Genomic DNA, 20,886 nt, shown 5'->3' with positions numbered 1-20,886 from the left:
TGTAAACGGGAGTTTTGCCCAGCAACTCCCCCCGAGTGGCACCTCCGTATGAGGAAGGACAGAGCACCTCCTCCGTCACCTCCATCATCATCACCATTCATCAGCGCTGTCAGCAGACACATGGCCAAGGAGCTGGGCAGCCATTTAAAGCCAAAGGTCTGTGCAGGAATGGGAGAGGTGAACGTGCAGGCACACGCTCAAGACAAAGAGGAGGGCAGGACAAAGACACCCGTCTCAGTGTCACAACACTCCTGGACATATATACGGACACACACACACACACACACACACGCACTTACACACACATACAGTACACACCGCACACACACACACACACGCACACGCACACGCACACGCACGCACACGCACGCGCACACACACACACACACACACACACACACACACACACACACACACACACACACACACACACACACACACACACACACACACACACGCACGCGTGCGTTGGCGCACATGCACATTGCACACACACACACACAGAGAGTGAGATAGACATTGGCATTCAATGCACCATGGTTGCTTATTTGCCAAACCTCATTTGTTCATTAACGTTACATTACATAACTAGCAGAAGTAGCATGGCCCCCTAATTGAACGGGCTGAGGTTCTAGTTGCACATTGTTGGCCAGTAGCCCAACGGGTCGTGTGTCTCTGTATCCGGGCCCATCTGATGCGCTCCGCACCGGAGCTCGTGACGCACGCCCCATTCACACCATCATCCCCCTCACCACATCACGGTTGCCATGGAAACGGACCACAGTCTTAGGCGGTAGCATCAATGAGAATGAGTCACTCGGAACCCGGAGGACGGTACAAATGAGGATGGTGAGGTGGCAGAATGGGTGGGGGGGGGGCATGTTTGGGCTATAGAAACCACGTCACACACACACACACACACACACACACACACATTCACACACACACACACACACACACACACACACACACACACACACACACAGCTGCTGCCGAGGAGCCAAACTTCCCTTCCTCTTTTGTGAGTCAAATGCCAGTGCAGTGAGGTGTAACAGAGACTGGCACCCAGCCTATCAATAATGCCACAAATACACAGACACCATACACATGTGCTAGTGTGTAACGCCAAGACGTCTGTTCATTTCATGAATGTCCTTTTGGAAAAATATCTCCAAAGAAAAGAATGTGAAGGGAATTTACAATCCCAATACAAAAAGAACGCAAATGGCAGGATTATTTTTTTTCCCCAGCAAAGGGAATGTTAAGGATTAAAATGGTAAAAATCCTCCCATTATCTCTATGATGACTGACGCCATTTCCAGGAAACAGCTTGTGAATACGTAATCGTTGCTCATGTAACTGCTATGTGTACTGAAATGACACATGCGAGGATTTGTGTTAGTCTCAGTTAATCAACTCAATTAGTAAAATTGACCCTCATGTGATGTCCTGACCCTCTGGAAGATGTCCTGTTACCATGTCATGGGTGACACTCATAAAAGCAGAAGTTTGGTGTAAGGGACTCGGTTGTTCTTGTTACTGTGAGATTTAAATTGATCTTGTTGAAATTAAACACAATTAGAGACTGAGAGACTACTGTTGCGGAGATAATTTATGCATTTGTATATCCACGTTAGTGTTTGAATATGTATGTACCGCCTTTGGTTGTATGTGTGTGTGTCTGTCTGTGTGTATGTGTGTTTGTGCATATGTGTGATGGCTTTGGGAAAGGGGGGAGGGGGGGTAATCTGATCTGATGTGAGAAAAGACCCCTGTTCCCTTTAAATTCTACACATGGACCCTTCCCAAGGAATGCTGCCCATTTAACAAGACAAAAGCCTGGTTTGGTGTATGCTTCTGTATTCCGTGTGAGTGTGTGAGAGTGTGTGGAGTTGACAGCCAAAATCTTTTGCAAAGTTCCTCTCTCTCTCTTTCTCTCTCTCTCTCTCTCTCTCTCTCTCTCTCTCTCTCTGTGTCCCTCTCTCCTAATCTCTCTCTCAGTCTTGTTTCACCACTCTCTCACTGTCCCCTATGCTCTCCCTCTCATTGGCTCACTCTACCAAATTCTCACTCTCATTCACTCTCTCCCTCCCTCCCTCCCTCCCTCCCTCACTCATTCCCACACTCCCTTGAATCCCCCGATCCCTTACTCAAACCGTGTCTCTTCTCTCTCCTCTCTTCCTCTCTCCCTGTCTCTGGGATCTGACACACAGGACACGCTCAACAACAACTCCTTTGGGAAGAAATACAGTTGGCAGGAGCTGGTCTCTCGCTCATCGTCCCCTCTCAAAACTGGTGAGTTGGGTTCACGCTTCCCCCACAGGACTTCACACTAAACAACCTTTTTGTTTTTTTTGTAAAATACACATTTCGTGGTAGTGTTTTGAGAACCACTCTTCACTCTTGAACTACAAAAGAATTGTTTGGTTTTCCAGTGCCCGCTGTGTCATCTGCTGGTTTGTTGTTTTAGAGCTCAGACGTGTCAACAGTCTTGTGATGTGAATGTAAATATCAGATTCAGCGCACACAGACAGAAGCTGTTGAGAGAGTTTTACGCTGCCCGCGTTCGTGCCTGTAGATTTAGTGACAATGGCCAGCCGGCCATGTTGGTCCGCCAGCAGCCGGATGAGTCAGCACGGGGCCATCTGAGAGAGCGACTGGGCACATGTGCACCAACGCCAAAGCCAACATGTCAGAAAGTGCCAGCCCCAGAGACATAATTGGCACCGCCACATGTTTTTTTGGGGGCGAGCACAAATACTCCAGTAATCCCGCATGAAGAACACAGCTCAAAGGGGCTTTACACCGTGCTTTTGTGATGCTGCCTTTAATGATTCCATAACAGCGGGCAGAGGTAGGACAGCTAAATAACGTTTGCTCTAAATAAAAACAAAGTTACATTTCATAGTGGTATTTATAATCCAGTTAGCTGTGCTGTGTGTGTGTTACCCAACCTCTCTCTTCGCTCGTTAGAAAGGTACAAGCAGATGACCGTCAGCATCTGGTAGGGGGTCACTAAGTGCTCGGACACTGTCACCATGGTCAGCTCTTAATTTTGGATTATGATGTAACACTGTGTGTGGAGTTGAGAAGCCGAGCGAAGGGCATGGCAAATGTAGCGGATTAACACGCGTTACTTCACTCTCTGACTGCTTTGTTTACGTGTTTGTTTGTTTGTTTGTTTGTTTGTTTGTTTGTTTGTTTGTCCCAGGCGAGCTATCTCCCCATCGCGAGCACATCTGCCTGACTGACCAGGACAAGGTCCAGCAGTACGGAGGACGAGGAGGAGGAGGAGGAGGAGGAGGAGGAGGAGGGACACAGACGAAGGACCGCGGCACCTCGACCGACGCTCCGCACAAGAAGGCCATCTCGTCCAAGCAGAGCCACGCTCCGGCGCCCCCTCCACCGACCGCTCCACCCGCGCCCCCTGCCAAGGCCTCCGCGGCGGGCGAGTCGCACCGCGAGCGCATCCGCTACCACACGGACGTGCGCCTGGAGCCCACCGAGGAGATCTACCTGACGCCCGTGCAGCGCAGCCTGGAGGCCCTGGACCAGGACCAGGAGCAGGACCAGGAGCAGCCCGAGCCGGACGCCGAGACCGACCCGCCGCAGGGCACCCAGCAGCAGCAGCAGCGGGCGCCCATGCTGTCCCAGACGGCCGAGCACGGCCGCATGTCCATCAGCTCGGACAACGAGGGCCCGCCGCCCTACCAGCCGCCGCTGTACGAGCAGCCCAACCCGGCCATCTGCGAGCAGGACGAGGACCTCTTCCCGCCCTCCTACACGTCCTGCATCGCCTCCACCGCCGCGCTGGACCTCAGCACCAGGGACGCGCGGCTGGCCGCCGAGCTCAGCTACGTGGACGTGGACGACGGGGACGACGACGACGACGACGACGACGGCGTGGACGGGGCCGGCGAGGCCCGGGCGCGGGACGACGGTCTGTCCGCGGCGTTCCGGAACAATCCCGCCGTCGTCACCGCTGCCGCTGCCGCCCGGACTTCCATGAGCAGCTCGGAGGCGAGCGGCCTGTCGTACGACTCGGTCAAGTACACGTTGGTGGTGGACGAGCACGCGCAGCTGGAGCTGGTCAGCCTGCGCCAGTGCTACCACGGCTACAGCGACGACAGCGACTCGGCCACCGTCTACGACAACTGCGTCTCCTCGCCCTACGAGTCGGCTCTCGGGGAGTACGAGGAGGAGGACGAGGAGGACGAGGAGGAGGAGGAGGAGGAGGAGGGGGCGCGGGTGGGAGGAGTCCGACGAGAGGCCACCGCACGCCTGTCAGAAGACTCCACCCCCGAGGCTGACCTGCCCTTCACCAAGAAGTTCCTCAACGTCTTCATGAATGGCCGATCACGCTCTTCCAGTGAGTCATGGCTCTGCTCTGTCTGAACTAGGAGAGTATAGCATAGAGCTTCTAGAAGCATCTATGGCAAAAAAAATAGTTTTTAATGTGTTGGTCAAGTTCACACACAATAGAATGCACAATTTCCCTAGTGCATGTGTGTGTGTGTGTGTGTGTGTGTGTGTGTACAGTATATATGTGTGTGTGTGTGTGGGGAGGGGGGCCTGCTTGTTTTTCCTCACGCTTTCATTTGCACTCATTCTGTGTGAAGATCAAGCGGGTGTAATTTTAGCTCAGATTACACCCATGGGTGCTGATTGCTTTACCACACCAGAAAGCAGCAATCGCCCCTCAATAAAGCCCTGCCCCCCTCCATCATTCCCTTGCTCTGCGTGCTAGTATTAGCAGGGCTGCTTAGTGCTAGTGTGGTCTTCAAACACACAGTAAGAGACACGGGTGCCCAGACGAGTTATAAGGAGACTGGGAGCCTAGGAACTGGAGCGTGCTCTCGGAAGTCATGTTGAAATCTGAAGTGACTCTTGTGGTTGTTTTGAAAAGAACTCCAGCCCTAGTATGGACCCTGATAAATGAGATGTCCTCCTCTTGGTTTGTGAGGACACATCTTGGCTTTAAACACGACTGTGATTTCACTTCACCCTTCATTAGAACTTGTCCTTTCTGTCCGAGTCGCTCCATTAACATCAGGTCTTGTGATTTGCCTATGCTGCGTTGGTCACACCAATCATCTGTAGCCTGAGGTTTCTGGAGCAGAATGGAAATGTAGCCTTTGCGCATGTAAATCCAGGCCCTTTTCATCCTCATTCAAAACAGCTATGCGTCATATTGCTGGCTTGGTTTTGCGTATGTGCACACGGAGTAACATTTGTCAGTAGTTGAATCCAAAATATGTAGTGGATGATTGTTGGCAATGGCATTGATTCAGGAACGCTCTCCCTTAGTGCTTAACAAGACTGATTATCTGTCAGCTACCTCCTCAGGCCACCAATATAATAAGTCACCTGATAATAAGCCGCAACTGCTAAGCTAACTGCACACTTAAAACAACAGTCATCTATACTCTTCATCAGAATGGTTAATTACCCATGCCACTTCCACTCTGATCTCTGTCCAAGGAGTAGGCACTCGTTTGAGCAGCCTGTGAGAAGAGATGCGTAGGCAGTTTGGCCAACAGCTGGCATCCCCTCTGACCAGGGGCGTCAGGGTTTGGGGGGGGGGGGGGCAGCTTCCCAGCTGGTTGCCACCATCTATTAAAATAGCGTCCGACATGTGCTCACTCCTGGCACCATTTTCACAGACAAGCCAATCAGATCCCACATTTCCGATGGCGACAAATGATGTCATCCGTGTGGATTGATTGATCCTCCCAGCAGGCTCAACCACCAATCCACATCAACGCCATGCTGTTGTAATCTACGCTGTCTCCATCTGTAAGATGGCACCTAATCATTTAACTCTAGATGGTGCCAGGAATGAGCCCTGTGAATCGCCATTTTGACCAAGATGCTTATGGTGAATTTAGACATGTCCTTGGCTGATGTCAAATGATATTCACACTAGTCTGTAGTAGGAGCCCTTGTGTCACACACACACACTCACACACACACGCGCGTGCACACACGCGCACACACACACGCACACGCACACGCACACGCACACGCACACGCACACGCACACGCACACGCACACGCACACACACACACACACACACATATAAAACCACCTAATCTTGTGTTTCTGTGTTTCTTTGTAGGTGCAGAATCCTTTGGCCTCTACTCGTGTATCATTAATGGAGAGGAAAAAGACCAGACTCACAGAGCAGTATACAGGTAAAAATACACACACACACGTGTGCGCACGGGCACGCACGCACGCCTAAACACACACGCACACACGCACACACGCACACATGCACACACGCGCGTGTCTCACAACCTACTCCAGGATCTGGTAATAAACACATTTCCGCACTGCCTGCAGCCTTTCGGCATTCCGCTCCTATTTGCTGAGCTGACCTCAATCTGAACAAGGAGTAACACCTGAGCGCTCCACTTGACTTGGCTGAGCATCAGCGCAGCGGCTGGAACATTGCACTGCACCTCAGGCCAGGGAGACAGGGGAGACATGGGGGGGGGGGGGGGGGGACAGAGAAGGACAGGCAGAAAGAGAGATTAGAGAGAGAGAGAGAGAGTGACTGAAATGAGCAGCCCTACGGATAAAGGAGGAGGGGGTGAGAAATTGGCCAGTGATTTTGAGGATGGATAAAGATTTGTCCCGGGGCGTTGGGTGGGCATGATTAGAGAGGGACATGGTGTCCTTCCCCAGGAAAAAAATAATAATAGTGACACAATTATCTTCCATTTGACTTATTGCTTTTGGAGAGTTTATTTTTAAATGTAATGGAACATAATCCATTTTTGATGCTCCGCAATCCCCCCTTTATATAAACGTACACTCAGATCTCCATGGCCGTTATTTACCACATGTCCACTCAGCCTCAGTGAGCACAATTCCAGAGGACAGGTCCCATGTAGCAGGGCCTCCTCTCCCCCACTACCAGGATGTTTACACTGCATCTGAGGAGGGAGGAGAGGGAGATGTGGAGGAGAGAGGACGGGAGGATGGGGAGGGAAGGGTTAGGGGGAGGATGGGGGCTTCACAGCAGTACAAAAGCCCCTTTATCCATGTGCACTGGCCCCAGCACTTTGGGAGAGGGGCACCACCCTCAACGTATTGGCAGCCATAATAACATGTGGCAAATCTACCATCCATGCAATGGCCAAATCAACATTCCTGTAGAAAGCTCTGTTGATTGCAACGGTTTGTCTGTGAATTACTCAGTCATGTGGCTACAGTGATATCATCCTGTGAGTTACAAAGCTAGCAGTCAGTCTCACAACATTGCTGTGTATTGTGTATTTTGGCTCTAATGTACTGTAGAGATTGACATGTTGAGGTGTAAGGGTGACAGGAAATGGCTACCCACTGCACAGTAAGCCCTGGCCAGGTTCACCAGAGGTCATTCATCATGTGTTGCCGCTCTAGGTTCGTCCCTCGCCACGACGACGAGCTGGAGCTGGAGGTGGACGACCCACTGCTGGTGCTGGTGCAGGGAGAGGACTACTGGTACGAGGGCTACAACATGCGCTCGGGAGCCAGCGGCATCTTCCCCGCCTTCTACGCCACGGAGATCACCAAAGACTCACAAGAGCACATAAAAGGTACAGTATAGGCTACAGCACACAGGATCCTTCCTCCTCCAGTTATTTAGTTAGTTATTTATTTATTAAAAATGGCCTGCCGCAGGGTTAGCCAGTGGGGACTGTGGGCGTGCTGGTTTTTTCAGCGATTTATCGTTTACTTGGCTCTCAAACACAGCTGTGAAGGGTTGTCTTTAAAGTAATGGACTTGCTGAGGACACATATTTCCGCGTCTCTGGGATGTTATTTTTAGCTCTCGCGTCCAGCTGTGCTCTGTGTTTCTTCCCGTCGGCAGGAGCAGAGCAACGCAGGTGTTTGACGGGATTTGAGTTTACTCAGGAGCTCTTTCAATAAGCTTGTGTTTGCTCTCTGTCCTCTCTCCTCCTCTCTGTATCACTCTTTCCCCCATCCCACACCCGGGTCTCTTCCTCCCTCCCTCTCTCTCTCTCTCTCTCTCTCTCTCTCTCTCTCTCTCTCTCTCTCTCTCTCTCTCTCTCTCTCTCTCTCTCTCTGTCTCTCTCTGTGTTCTCAGTGAAAACCAGTGATTGGGTGGAGAGACACAGGCTGAAATTCCTGGGCTCAGTCCAAGTGCCCTATCATAAAGGCAACGATGTGCTGTGTGCAGCTATGCAGAAGGTATAGCACAGACATCACGCTCACATTCTCTCTCAAAGCTGTCTCGGGCCACTGAGACATGACCAGTCCATAGTACCCATACAGATCTAGCCGATATATTCAATAATATCATAACATCATAAATTCCACTGCATTTTAGAATGTAGAGTTTAGAATTGAACTTCATTTACAGTATATACCATTTTGTTTTTGCTGTTGGCAGCTTTTGTTAAAAGCTGTTACTGCTTTGAAGGAAAGTCGTACGGATACAGTATATTCTTGATGTACATTGTACACTCGAGTGTCAGCGAATCATGTGAGCCAGCTCAGATGTGTGATTCTCTGATTGGCTCCAGATCGCCACCAATAGGAGAATGACAGTGCAGTATAACCCACCCTCCTCCTGCATCCTGGAGATCAATGTGAAGGGAGTAAAGCTTGTGGTACAAGAAGACTACGGAGCCTATGAGAGTGTGAGTATGACAATACAATTGTCACATCCACAGGCAAAAACACACTCCATAATACACACACGCATACAATAATACACACACTCAATAATAAATCAACACTATATGTAAATATCAGGTGCACACACACACACAGACATATGTAGAAAAATCAGGAAAGCAATACTGAAGAGCAACATGTATGTAATGTATAAGTTAGTAGATTTATGGTGTAGGGCTGTTATGTTAGGCTCTAACAGGAGTAATCCTGTGACCCTAGGGTATAATCAATCAAATAACTAATTAATAGCAGGTCCTTGATATCTTCCTTGTGTCTTTGTTCCCTGTCACAACTACACAATGTCAGCTGAGTTGTGATTGGATTCCTTTTGCACTTCATAGAATGGTGCATGGATTACAGGACACAGTGTAAAGCATCTAGTCAATTCCGTCTCGCAGACGTCATTACAGTAAAGCAATCCATGTTTATAAATAAACATTGTATGATTACTGTAAAGAAACATAGCTGTTTAGTTATAGATGTTCATGCAAAATAATGCAATGTTATGGTGATACAATCACACCAATTCTGTCTATGCAAGACTATCATAAATGGATGACTATTCTTATGAGTCTGTCTCCCCCATGTGGATATAGTGCACTATAGCATATAGTGTAAGATAACATAAAATATCTGTCTCTGACTAACTGATGCAACCAAAATTTGAGAATTTGTCTCAAATGTAAATGTGTTTGTGCATTTGTCCAACTATCCCATGTGTTTTCCACTCCCTCATCATATTGATTTCTCACTCAGGAATGTAATGACAGAAATTAAGCCCATTTGTAGTATAGCCTGTTCATTACATAAACATTTTCTCAGAGGCGTCTCAGTCAGTTAGCCTATTGAATCTCATTCCACATTCCTATTAGGCAAATGAAGGCTATATGTATGGTATTAATTGAACAAGGATGAAACTACCAAAGTCCACATCGATTGATTTTATGAAATCAGAATCAAGCTGATACATTCGGTAAAATCCTACAATTAAGGAGTTTCACTGGGATATTTGATTGATTGAGCTGAATTTAAGAAACTGTCATTTGCATTCGCACAGAAATTGCATGTGCACAATCATCCACTGATCTACGTGTCCCCCTTGTGGCTCTAGGGTGCCATAGCATAATGACAAACAATTACTGCTGCTTCATCCTTCAGAACTACTGCTTTCATGTAAATGAGGATCATATGCAGGTCATACACATCAGCCTTGTTGGATTTGCCTATCCATATGTGGGCTGTTGTTTACTCTCCTGGGTGGAAGAGAGAGGTCAGCATCATAGCGGATCAGAGTGGTGATGTAAACTATGTGGTCACAAATGAAAGATTCTGTTTAGTTTGGTGACCAGATGTGTGGGGGGCCACATAATGTTTGGTCTCATAGGTCAGAGGATGTATACCTCAGCAAGGGCCAGGCAGTGCAAATGGTTCTTACATTGTGGTTGCTTGCTTGTGCTCCTACAGGATGGTCAATGCAGTCACTTCTTCCATCTGAAGAACATTTCCTTCTGCGGTTACCATCCCAAGAACAACAAGTAGGTGAAATCGCTTTCAGCTTGTTATTGTAAAAAGAGAGAAAAAGAGGGAAAAAAGGAAAGGAACTTTGTAGAAATGAGTTTTTCTTGTTTTGTGTTGTGTTAATGAGGGTATGTTTCTTCCTGCTCTAGATATTTTGGGTTCATCACCAAGCACCCAGCAGATCAAAGATTTGCTTGTCATGTATTTGTGTCAGAACACTCCACCAAGCCTCTGGCAGAGTCAGTGGGGTGAGTTTGTAGAAATGCTTATCTTTTCCATCTTTATGCATAATTGAGATTAGATGAATCATTTTTGTTAGTCCTTATTTGCACTGATTAATGATTAAATCACTTACAGTATATTGTGTAAAGTCATTTTTACATACCGTACATAGATTTTTCACCATAATAAATGGTGCCTTCAGTCTCACCTCATGTTTTGAACAGTACTCATCTCTTTATAACATTCCTGTGTGTCTTCTCTATCCTACAGGAAAGCCTTCCAGTTGTATTATAAGGAGTTTGTGGAGTTCACGTGTCCCACAGAAGATATCTACCTAGAATAGTCCCAGCCTACCTTTCTCCAGCAGCCCTGTACAGCAATGTGTATTATAACAAGTTGCATGATGGACAAAGAATAACAAAGACAAAAAGCAAGAACTAACACACTTGACAAGGCAGGACGGATGGACACAGACATGAACAGAAGAAGAACGACAACAACGAGAAAAAAACAAAAACAAAACGAAAAAGGGACTTGCCCTCTACCTAGCACAGTCTCATAGGCTATCAGGTGTCTTTGTGCAGTCATCACACCACCCGTACTGTATGGGGCCTCACCATCGCTCCATCCACCTCAAGCAAGCACAAGGCAGCCAACACCATCCAGGGGGCATGCGTGTGTGTGTAGGTGGACGCACCTACACCTTCGATGTAGATTGTAACGGCAAGTGGAGCTAGAGCGTGCAGTCACGATGTGATGGAGACCAGAAGTTGACCACACATTTATTTATTTATTTGAGTTGTCGTTGTTTATTTTTTTATTCTTTTTGTCTGGGTTTGTGTGAGACGACCTGGGGAGAGAGAGGCTCTGATTAGGCAAGCACGAGAGTGGCACATGCGTGTGTTTGCGCAATGGATGGAGAAGAGTGATGGGCTCTCTCTCTCTCTCTCTCTCTCTCTCTCTCTTTCTCTCTCTCTCTCTCTCTCTCTATCTCTCTCTCTCCTCCAGGCAGAGTAGAGGACCCACACTGATGGGGATGATGCAGGGCTGGCCTACAGCTTCAGGGCTGGTCAGAATGGTTTGGATTTAATTTGATCCTCCTCTGCAAAACATCAGTGGGTTAACTCAAGCTACAGTAGATTAGAACTCTGAAAGAAAGCCTTAGCTCACTGTACACCATGTATAAAGGGATAATTTTGCCAACCTGCGTTGTAATCCCAGTTCTGCCTTGCTGCATCACCCCAGAAAGCTCACTGTCTGGTCACTCCTTATTTGACTTTTGCAGTGACTTTGCTCTAGATATAAATATCAAACTGTCACTGTCAGTTGTGACAATGCCAACTGTCAGCTGTCACAGTCGTGGAGTGGCATTAGCCATAGCGATAACTCTAACTCCTCTTACACGCGGTAAGTGTGCATCTGCCCTGCTAGCATACTGACTGACGGCAACCCTAGTGGGGTGCCTCACTCTTGCCTGGGAAGCACAACGCAGACTCCTCCGTGTCTTTCAGAAGAATCACAAGTAGTGCCTCTTTTTACCATTACTCATGCAGCCGCTGTTATGATTTCAGTCATGGTGTGTAGTACTCCGTTAGATGTGCTGAGACATGTGGAAGTGTGTGTGGAGGTGGGGGGGGGGGGGGGGTTACAGGAGTTACACAAGCTTCCTCGAGTGCGGGGCTCACATGAGTATGTGAATGAGTTGTCGACAGCTAGACGATGCTGTGCCATTGACCTATTTGACCTCTATCATAGGAATTACATGGTTAATGTAACATCTTACCTGTAACACAATGTATTGTTCTATGAACTGTAAATGTGCTAACAGCGGCAGAGTAAAAGCCCTAACAGAGCCCTTTTGTTTACTGGGTGCTGGCTTTACTACTGAGATGTTTTTGGACGCGAGGGGATCCTTAACCAGCTTCTGGAAAGCTAACAGTGGCGATAGGGAGGGAGTGCAGGCTGTAGAAAGAGCCTTTCCAGCTACATTCTGTTTTTAATATTCAGTGTGTTCACTAATTTTACGAGCGCAGAGTGACTGTTTGAAAGTTATCTCTGGATTTCTCTCTTGAGTATACTTTGAAGGGTAAAGTGCAAAAGTGAATTAAGTTTCTACACCTACACTATTACTTTTTGGCCTTGTTAAATACATTTCTTGATTAATGACACATAGCATGAAATGATCGACCTCACCTCATGTTACATTAATTTTGTCCCACCAAACACATTCCAGGGGCAAAAAAAAGTATTGTTCTGCTGTTATCGATAAATTCAATGAGTGAACATGTTGATGAATGAACACGTTCACGAACAGTGTTTCAGTATGGGTGGTCAGGATCTATCTCTATCTCTCTCTCTGATCCACTAAATCAGAGTAAGGGAGCGAGCTTCCTTCCAGGGTCCCTATTATTAGTGTTCATCTGAAACATCTGTCCAGCATTTCAATTTGAATTAGATTTTTTTGCGTACATACATGCATACATTTTTACAAAATCCTCTCAAGAATTCACGACCGAGTATCTTAACAGGCATTCATGAGTTTTCCATGTGAAAGAGCATCATTATTCAGCAGGGGGAGATAGGACAGGGAGTCAGTTAAGCAGATGTCTGTGCTATCGATGGAAAAAGAATCTGTTCTAAAATAGCATCTTCCCCCACCCCATGGGAATGATATCTCTGGCTATAAATACAATTGCCCATCTTCCTCAGTGTTCCGAGATTTTTTAAAGGATGCAATGAAAGGCTAATATTTTTAAGACTTGTTTATTTCATGAGAATATTAAGATTTTTTCAAAGGATTTTATTTATTTTGTGCAGAACTTCTATTTTCATTGGATTCAAATGTTTATTTTCATTTTAACTAACACTCTAATGTGAATACCAATGTACAGAAGACATATAGTGAGCCGAAGAGTGAACGAACTGAATGAAGGAACATCACTCACCCACAACTCATACTCGACCACAAATGACCATGAGGAAGTGGCTTTTGTGGGTACACCTGTAATGTTCTCATCCATGAAATGACCGGTGGCTACTACCAGACAAACCAATGAACCCATTCGTGCGGCTGTCTGGACACTGGCCCATCAGGGTTACTGTAATGCAATATCAGATTAAAAAACATGTTTTGTGCAGAACCAGAGCTGTAAGAGCATATCTCTACACTGTAGTATTTGCTGTTCCCATCAAACTGCCTAGTCCCTCAACTGAAAATAAATATTGGAATCCAAGAAAGATGACGTGATACAGTTTGTTTTTTTTATTATTCCATTTGATGTTCCAAAAAGAACTTTGAAGAGAACAAGTGGCCATATCTGAACACGTACTTTGTTTTTCTATTTTGTGACCTACGTACCATCCTCCTCCTCGGTATGTTTTCCCTCAGATGACCCGCGAGGAACAGGAGACGATGTAACAATATGCCCTATATCAACACATATTGTAGAAGTGAACTACAACTGAATACTGTATAGATTCAAGCTGTAGTGGAAATCGTTTTATTTCATTTTTCCTTGTTTTGGAGTGTGGAATTAATCTTTATTTAAAAAGAAATGAGCAGTGTGCGCTGTGTCCTGTCATTATTTCCATGCCCCCAGCTCTTTTCATCTATCTGTACTCATCAACATTGCTGATGGTAAGAATCAGCTGTTAGCACTCTATCTGGGCCTAATCTATCAATATACAGTATTTGATGGAAATTAATGGAAAAACTACTGTACTGGTAGGTAGGTACTTTTATTTATATAGCGCATTTCACGTGCACTGAGTGCAACCCAAAGCGCCACTGTACTGTATATCATGTTTCTGCGAGATGTGCATAAACACACTTACAGATGAATGCACTAACTCATGATTTCATTTTAGTTTGTTTATCATTGCCTGTACAGTTCTAACTCATGGTGAGTTTATTTATCATTGCCTGGAAGTGAAGAGGCAGCATTGCTGACAACTACCAGTCCTCCTCCTCCATCAGCCGATAGGTTCCCTCCCTCTGAGATCGCAGGCAGGACGGCACTTTAGGTGGTACTGGTTTCACTCCATAATCTGTGACAGAGCAGAAAAGACAGGGTCTCTTACTTATATATGCACATAACCCTGGCCCTTGGGCAATATTAAAATCAATCCATTCTACCAGAGTTTATAAATACAGAAAACTGATCTGGGTGCTGCATATGCTGTGCAGATATCTCATGTCAAGAAATGGAGCAATACTGTACCATCCACTAAGGTGATATGCTTCTTGAATGGTTCTGGGTCGAATAGTAACTCCAGTGGATAGTCATCCTTTTCCCCTCTGCCAGACCAGAATATTTTGAAATGAGATTTTAATTAGTGACATTATTTTCAGGAGTAAACTATCATAATAAATTCAATTAATATTTAGATATTCTATTTAGCAAATGTAACAATCTTACCTATTAGCTAGAGGAGCTCCTAAAGTTGCTGTAAACAAAATGGAGAAAACTAGTATCACCCCACTTGAATGGGATAACTGCATGGTTCACAGTGAGATGGAGGGAAGATTGCCTTTATAAGAAATTGTGCTCTTCAGAGGAGCGGTCATGGAGTTGTTTCACTGAAGGAGCTCTTTCATGGTCTTACATCAGAATGTCCACAGCTGCCATCAGAATGGCCATGTCATAATTACTGTGAATTCTAAAGTTTCTATCAACAGAGCAAAACAGTTCAAATGTCTGATGTGGTATTAGGCCCAGGGCCCTGACTCTGGCTCTGATTAGGCCCACACAGAACAGAATTTATGATTATGATTTGAATTAACAGTTCCATCCTCTGGCACACATAAGGGTACTAATATGAGGACAGAGCTTTGTGTCTTTACAAACACTAGTGAACACCTCCCTCTAGTGGCAGACGGCTATTACTGTGACTGTGGACAGATGCCAAGTTGTCTATAATGAAATTTAGCACAGACATTTTACACAACGGGAGTGAACAAGTCCCAAATTGAGAAAGAGACAGTGGTTTATTTTTTTTCCCACAATCTTTTCCAGACACATAATTTGTCAAGCTAAATCAATTTGGACATTGTGTTGAATGCTTCTGTTGGCCGGGAAATCACACAAGTTTGTTGAACACACTGAAAGTTATTTACAGTTTGACATAAATTCATAACAAAAACAACCATTGTTATTCACCACCACAGCTCAAACTATTTCAACAGCGAGCTGCCGAGCTCACAGAATTATTTTATTTCCTTTATTTACAGTATAGTATATATTTAAAAAGTATTAACTCCTAATTTAGCCCTTTTCAACAATTTACAGACAACCCTCTTTAATGTCAAAGTGAAAGCAAATTTCAACAAAGTAATGTTAATTAATTCAAAATGTACACTGCAAAACAAGCAATTGCATAAATATTCACCCCCTTCAAGTCAGCATGGAGCCTGCTGGATAACCCTGCTGAAAAAAACAGCCTGACCAGCTAAAGGTGGTTTGCTGGTTGACCAGCTTGTTAACCAGCTTGTTTGACCACCCTTTGATGGTTAACCAGCTAGACCAGCAAAACTCTCGCGAAAACACACCTTCAGCTGGTTTACCCAGCTTATGATGGTAATTCAGCTGGTTTTGATTGTCGTACCACCTTAAGCTGGTCATTTTAGTTGGTGTTGCTGGTCTACATTGCTGGTTTTTACTGGCCACGCCAGCTTATGTTGGTTATTCTAGAAAACCAGCTTGACCATCTTTGTCAAGCTTGACAGGCTGGTCACCAGCATGACCATCTTAAACCAGCTGTATCCCAAACGACAGGCTGGTCACACCAGCACGACCAGCTTCCTCAGATGGTCACGCCAGCATGTCTAGCTGGTGGCCTAACCAGCTACACCAGCAAAGACCAGCAATAATAACTGTGTTTTGGGCAAAGACCAGCTAAAACCAGCTAAAACTAGCTACCAGCCTAAGCTGGTGTCTTGCTGTTTTTTTCAGCAGGGAAGTCTCAATTAGGCTTACACATCTGCATATTGCAATTTTACTCCATTTTCTTTGCAAAACTGCTCAAGCTCTGTCAGGTTGGAAGGGGATTGGGTGTGAACAGCCCTTTTCAAGTCCAGCCACAGATTTTCTATAGGATTAAGGTTTAGGCTTTGACTGCCACTCCAGAATATTCATCTTGTTGTGTTTAAACTATTTCTGTGTAGTTTTCGCTGTACAATTTGGCCATTGTCTTGCTGGAGAGTAAATCTTCTCCTAAGTCGTAGTTCTCTTGCAGACTGGATCAGTTTGTCCTCCAGGATTTTCATATATTTTACTGAAATCATTTTAATTTTACCTTTACAAATGTTTAGTTTAGATTTAATAGCTCAGCAGTTGCCATATGTGCCTGGGTGGCCTCCCCATCACTATTCTTCTTGAACAGTCACTCAGTTTTTAGTGACCGCCTGCTTTAGGAAGATTTACACATTTGTCAAAATACCTTACATTCCTTAATTATGGGTTTCACTTAACTCCAGGAAGTGTATTTTTCTTTTGTATTCATCCCCTCACTTAATACTTAAGCAATATACTGTAGCACGAGAGTGGGTTGTTAATGGATATTCCCACCCACGGGTGTTGTTCGGCCGTAGCCATGAGGCCGGAGGCCTCAATAACCTTGTTTGGAACATTATTTTGTCTTCATGGTGGAATTGTAGCTCAAAATACTGATTGATCAGTGACATCCCAGGATCAGGGGACATTTTAGGTAGACACACTTCTTTTAGGCAGACACATTTTCTTTTGAATTATCATAGATAACAAATTATTACATTATTTTATTACATTATTACATTATTTTATTACATTATTTGCCCAGCTCAGGCATCAAAAGTACTTATTTCCCCTCATATGTTTTATGTAATATGTGCTGTGTACAGTATGAATGTATGCAACCCTGTTACCAATACAAAATGATTATGTTTAAAAATGTAAAACATCTTAAATGATATCAATAAATGCACATTCACTGCACTCGGGCGATCTCCATTTCACTAATAGGGGGCTTAATCCTTTCTTATAGGCCGTGTAATCAAGACATTCACAAGCCACTGTGCTGCAAAGGAAACGGGGAGTGAAGGCAGGAAATGATTTGGGTCTTGTTAGAATTAGAGGGATGAGGGGTCAAGGAGCCCTCAGATTAGACCAACACTATAGCCACCCACCAGTGACCCTTCCCTGAGCTGCTGGAGGACGTTCAGTGGGCTGGTCTCACGGGTTAGCTCTCTGTCTTATAGGCCACATTCATTCATTCATTCATTCATTCATTCATTCATTCATTCATTCATTCACAGAGCCTTTAGTCTTTGTTTTCAACCACACATGCTTGCCCAGGAATTTCTGAATTCTCAACATCTTTCTACCATTGTCTGTTTGCAAGTGCTCCTATATGCATGTGCGTACGGCCGTACGCGCACACACACACACACACACACACACACAGACACAGACACAGACACACACACACACAGACACAGACACAGACAAACACACACACACACACACACACACATACACACACACACATTGAGACTGAGAAGGTGTAAAAAGGAGGCTTCTAATGGTGTATGTGGGGCTGCTGCTCTTGATGCAGTGTGTCAATCACCAGTACAAAAAAGCAAAAAAGTATCATCTCTATGGCAGACTTCTTCTTACTGTAACCAAGAGAGCTCCAATGAGACACACACACACACACACACACACACACACACACACACACACACACATAGAAAGACTCACACGTGTATTTACATATACATCTCTGTGTGCAAAACATACATTATATGACTTTACATGTGTTTAGTCTATACTGTATGTTGTGTACAAGCCAAAACAAACACAATCAGTTTCCTCTTTCGAATGTTTCATAGTTCTGAGTGACATATCACATTCCAGTCTCCACAAGATTATCATTCCATAAATACATCAGCTGGCCCTGGAGGGCAGTGTGGATTGGGAAAAGCTGACAGCACAAAACCTCAAGCGAGGAGAGACACGCTCTTGTACAGGCCTCCTGTGACAGACGCGCTGCACTGTCGGACTGAGACATTCCCATTTTGATTTATTTATTTCCTGTAGACGTGTGAAGAACCGATATGACATGGAACCACAGATGGTTTTCTACCCCTCTGCCAAAGCACACTGACTCAGTGCCATGTGCGTATGCACTTGTGCAGAAATCGCTTTCTTCCAGAAGGTGAAAATATCTCTGAAACACACACAAAAAAAATCCTTCCAAAAAGAAATAATTCCTCTGAATCCCAAAACAATGTAAAGTAAACACAAATGGCTTCTCTCAGGGAAAAACCTGCCAAGCACATACGCAGACTGTTTGTATAAGCTGTCAGCAGTAGTACCTTCTCATTATTCTGCCCCGGCAGATTTCAAATTACTTGACAATTATTCACAAAGAGAGTCCTCTGACTTGCTGGTGATGTCTCAGCCAATCAAAGCAAAGATAATAGCACTGAATCACAGTGAGTAACGCATGACATCCTCCATTAAAAAAAATCCTTTCCTGCCAGGGGGATGATTGTACACATTTATGTATGGGTTTCATTTGGTACATTTCAGTCGAAACTGTCCTGGTAGCCTTTCCAAGTTTTTTTGTGGTAAGTCCCAGAGAATGGATGTAAGGAGACACACTGCGAGAGTGACACACTGACATGCTAAAATATTTCAGTGTCTCATCCAGCTCTTGGTGAATTCCTGACTGAAGGCTCGACAAAAGCCTATTGTGCCCGAGAGCAGGATCTGATTCACAGAGAGAGACCTGCCCACTGTGTCTGTCTGGCAGTCGGCCAGACCACTGTCACACTGCACAGGTTTATGAGCAGAAAGGTTTAAAGCCTTCTCATAAAATACCAAACACCCCTTCAGCAGAGGAGAGAGAAAGAGAGAGGGGTGGGGTGTGAAAGAGAAGAGAGAATGTGAATGTGAATGTGTGTGTGTGTGTGTGTGTGTGTGTGTGCGCGTGCGTGCGCGCATGTGTCTGTGTGTGTGTGTGTGTGTGTCTGTGTATATGTGTGAGTGTGAGTGTGTGTGAGTATGAGTGTGTGTGTGTGGGAGAGAGAGAGAGAGAGAGAGAGAGAGAGAGAGAGAGAGAGAGAGAGAGATTGTGGAAACATCAAAGCCTTGTGTGTGAAAGCTTGCTTTTGGCTGTCTGTCTCCCAGGACTGCAGGCTAGAGAGCAGAATAGTTGAGCAGGTGTGTTTATTGTGGGCCTTCCCACTGTGTACAGCTTCTACAATCCAGGTCCATTCTCTCTCATCATTTTTAATGTTTGTGGAGATTGAACAGACTCAGGCTGTCTTTCATGACTGACGTTTTGTTGAAGTTGTATGTATTTGTATGGGGATATTCTGACAGATAGGCTTTCTCCAGGTAATTTCAACTTTTCTGTAAAAGCTTTCCAGCCTTCCGTTGTGTTTCTATAAATCATCAAGCAGCTGTAGAAAGTGAGAAACTCTGTGGACATGAGAGAGGGCGAGGCAGTCAGATAGAGAGAGAGAGAGAGAGAGAGAGAGAGCGAGCGAGAGAAAAAGAGAACGCAAGAGAAGGAGGGACAGAGAGACAAAGAGAAAGAGAGAGAAAGAGAGTGAGAAAAAAATCACACAGAGCTTGAATGAACACCAGGGCGAGCTCTAACTCCAGGAAAATAAAATGAGGTAGTCAGTATGGATCCTCATGCTAACCCCAAATGTGTGTTAAATTATGGATGTCTCCTTACCACCCCAGCGCACCCCTGCTGTGTAGAGTAGGTGCAATCCTTCCCTTACCTCCCCCATCCTTCAGAAAGGGAAAACAATGCCCCCCTCCTCCCACAGCAAGCTGGGGCTGTGCCGTTCCCAGAGGCCCCGCAGTGCGGGGAGGTAGGTGCGTGCGTGCGTGTGTGTGTGTGTGTGTGTGTGTGTGTGTGTGTGTGTGTGTGTGTGTGTGTGTGTGTGTGTGTGTGTGTGTGTGTGTGTGTGTGTGTGTGTGTGTGTCTGTGTGTGTGTGTGTGTGTGTGTGTGTGTGTGTGTGTGTGTGTGTGTGTGTGAGCGGGCGAAGCGCAGAGCAAGGTGTTTGATTGTGTGCTGTGCTGCGCTGCTTCGCTCTAGAGCGTGTTGCATCCTGCCATGGCTTTCTTTAGATCTCTACCTCTGTTTCTCTTTCTCAACGGTTCTGTTTTTTCTCTACCCCTTCTTTGAGCTGAGCTGGGAGGCTCTGCAGGTGCCAAGGCTTGTGGGTGAGTGAGTTTGTGTGTGTTTGTGTGCGCGTCTGTGTGTGTGTGTGTGTGTGTGTGTGTGTGTGGGTGTGTGTGTGTGTGAGAGAGAGTTTGTGTTATTGTAGACAAAGAAAGTCCCCTGGTCTGCACGCAATGTGGGGGTAATGTGCTAGACAGTGTGTGTGTACACGCAGAGGGGCAAGCGTCCACAAACACAAGGGGGTATATTTCACAAAAGGAAGATTCACCAGT

At 45.7% G+C, this 20,886-nt stretch overlaps 1 protein-coding gene and 1 long non-coding RNA gene across 3 annotated transcripts in view; one reads left to right on the top strand and one right to left on the bottom strand.

Moving 5' to 3' along the window:
• Window positions 1–13,984, top strand: part of mapk8ip1b (mitogen-activated protein kinase 8 interacting protein 1b) — a 36,004-nt gene extending 22,020 nt beyond the window's left edge. For both annotated transcript variants that reach the window (XM_062550010.1, XM_062550011.1), the window contains exons 4-12: window positions 2,214–2,295; window positions 3,212–4,369; window positions 6,120–6,195; window positions 7,412–7,587; window positions 8,099–8,202; window positions 8,538–8,654; window positions 10,156–10,226; window positions 10,359–10,457; window positions 10,702–13,984. In XM_062550010.1, the coding sequence (XP_062405994.1) occupies window positions 2,214–2,295; window positions 3,212–4,369; window positions 6,120–6,195; window positions 7,412–7,587; window positions 8,099–8,202; window positions 8,538–8,654; window positions 10,156–10,226; window positions 10,359–10,457; window positions 10,702–10,774 (1,956 nt within the window). In that variant the 3' untranslated portion in view covers window positions 10,775–13,984. The remainder of the gene's footprint in view (window positions 1–2,213; window positions 2,296–3,211; window positions 4,370–6,119; window positions 6,196–7,411; window positions 7,588–8,098; window positions 8,203–8,537; window positions 8,655–10,155; window positions 10,227–10,358; window positions 10,458–10,701) is intronic.
• A 303-nt stretch (window positions 13,985–14,287) lies between these two features.
• On the bottom strand, window positions 14,288–14,983 carry LOC134095248 (uncharacterized). Its single transcript, XR_009940556.1, has 3 exons — window positions 14,850–14,983; window positions 14,652–14,728; window positions 14,288–14,478 (listed from the first exon to the last, which is right to left on the bottom strand). It is a non-coding gene; the product is annotated as an uncharacterized LOC134095248 (long non-coding RNA).
• Window positions 14,984–20,886: the final 5,903 nt, after the last annotated feature.

Source organism: Sardina pilchardus, chromosome 11 (assembly GCF_963854185.1).
Source record: "Sardina pilchardus chromosome 11, fSarPil1.1, whole genome shotgun sequence".
Classification (NCBI taxonomy): Eukaryota; Metazoa; Chordata; class Actinopteri; order Clupeiformes; family Clupeidae; genus Sardina; species Sardina pilchardus.
Note: the sequence above shows the minus strand (reverse complement) of the source record. Positions and strands in the feature narration are given on the sequence as shown.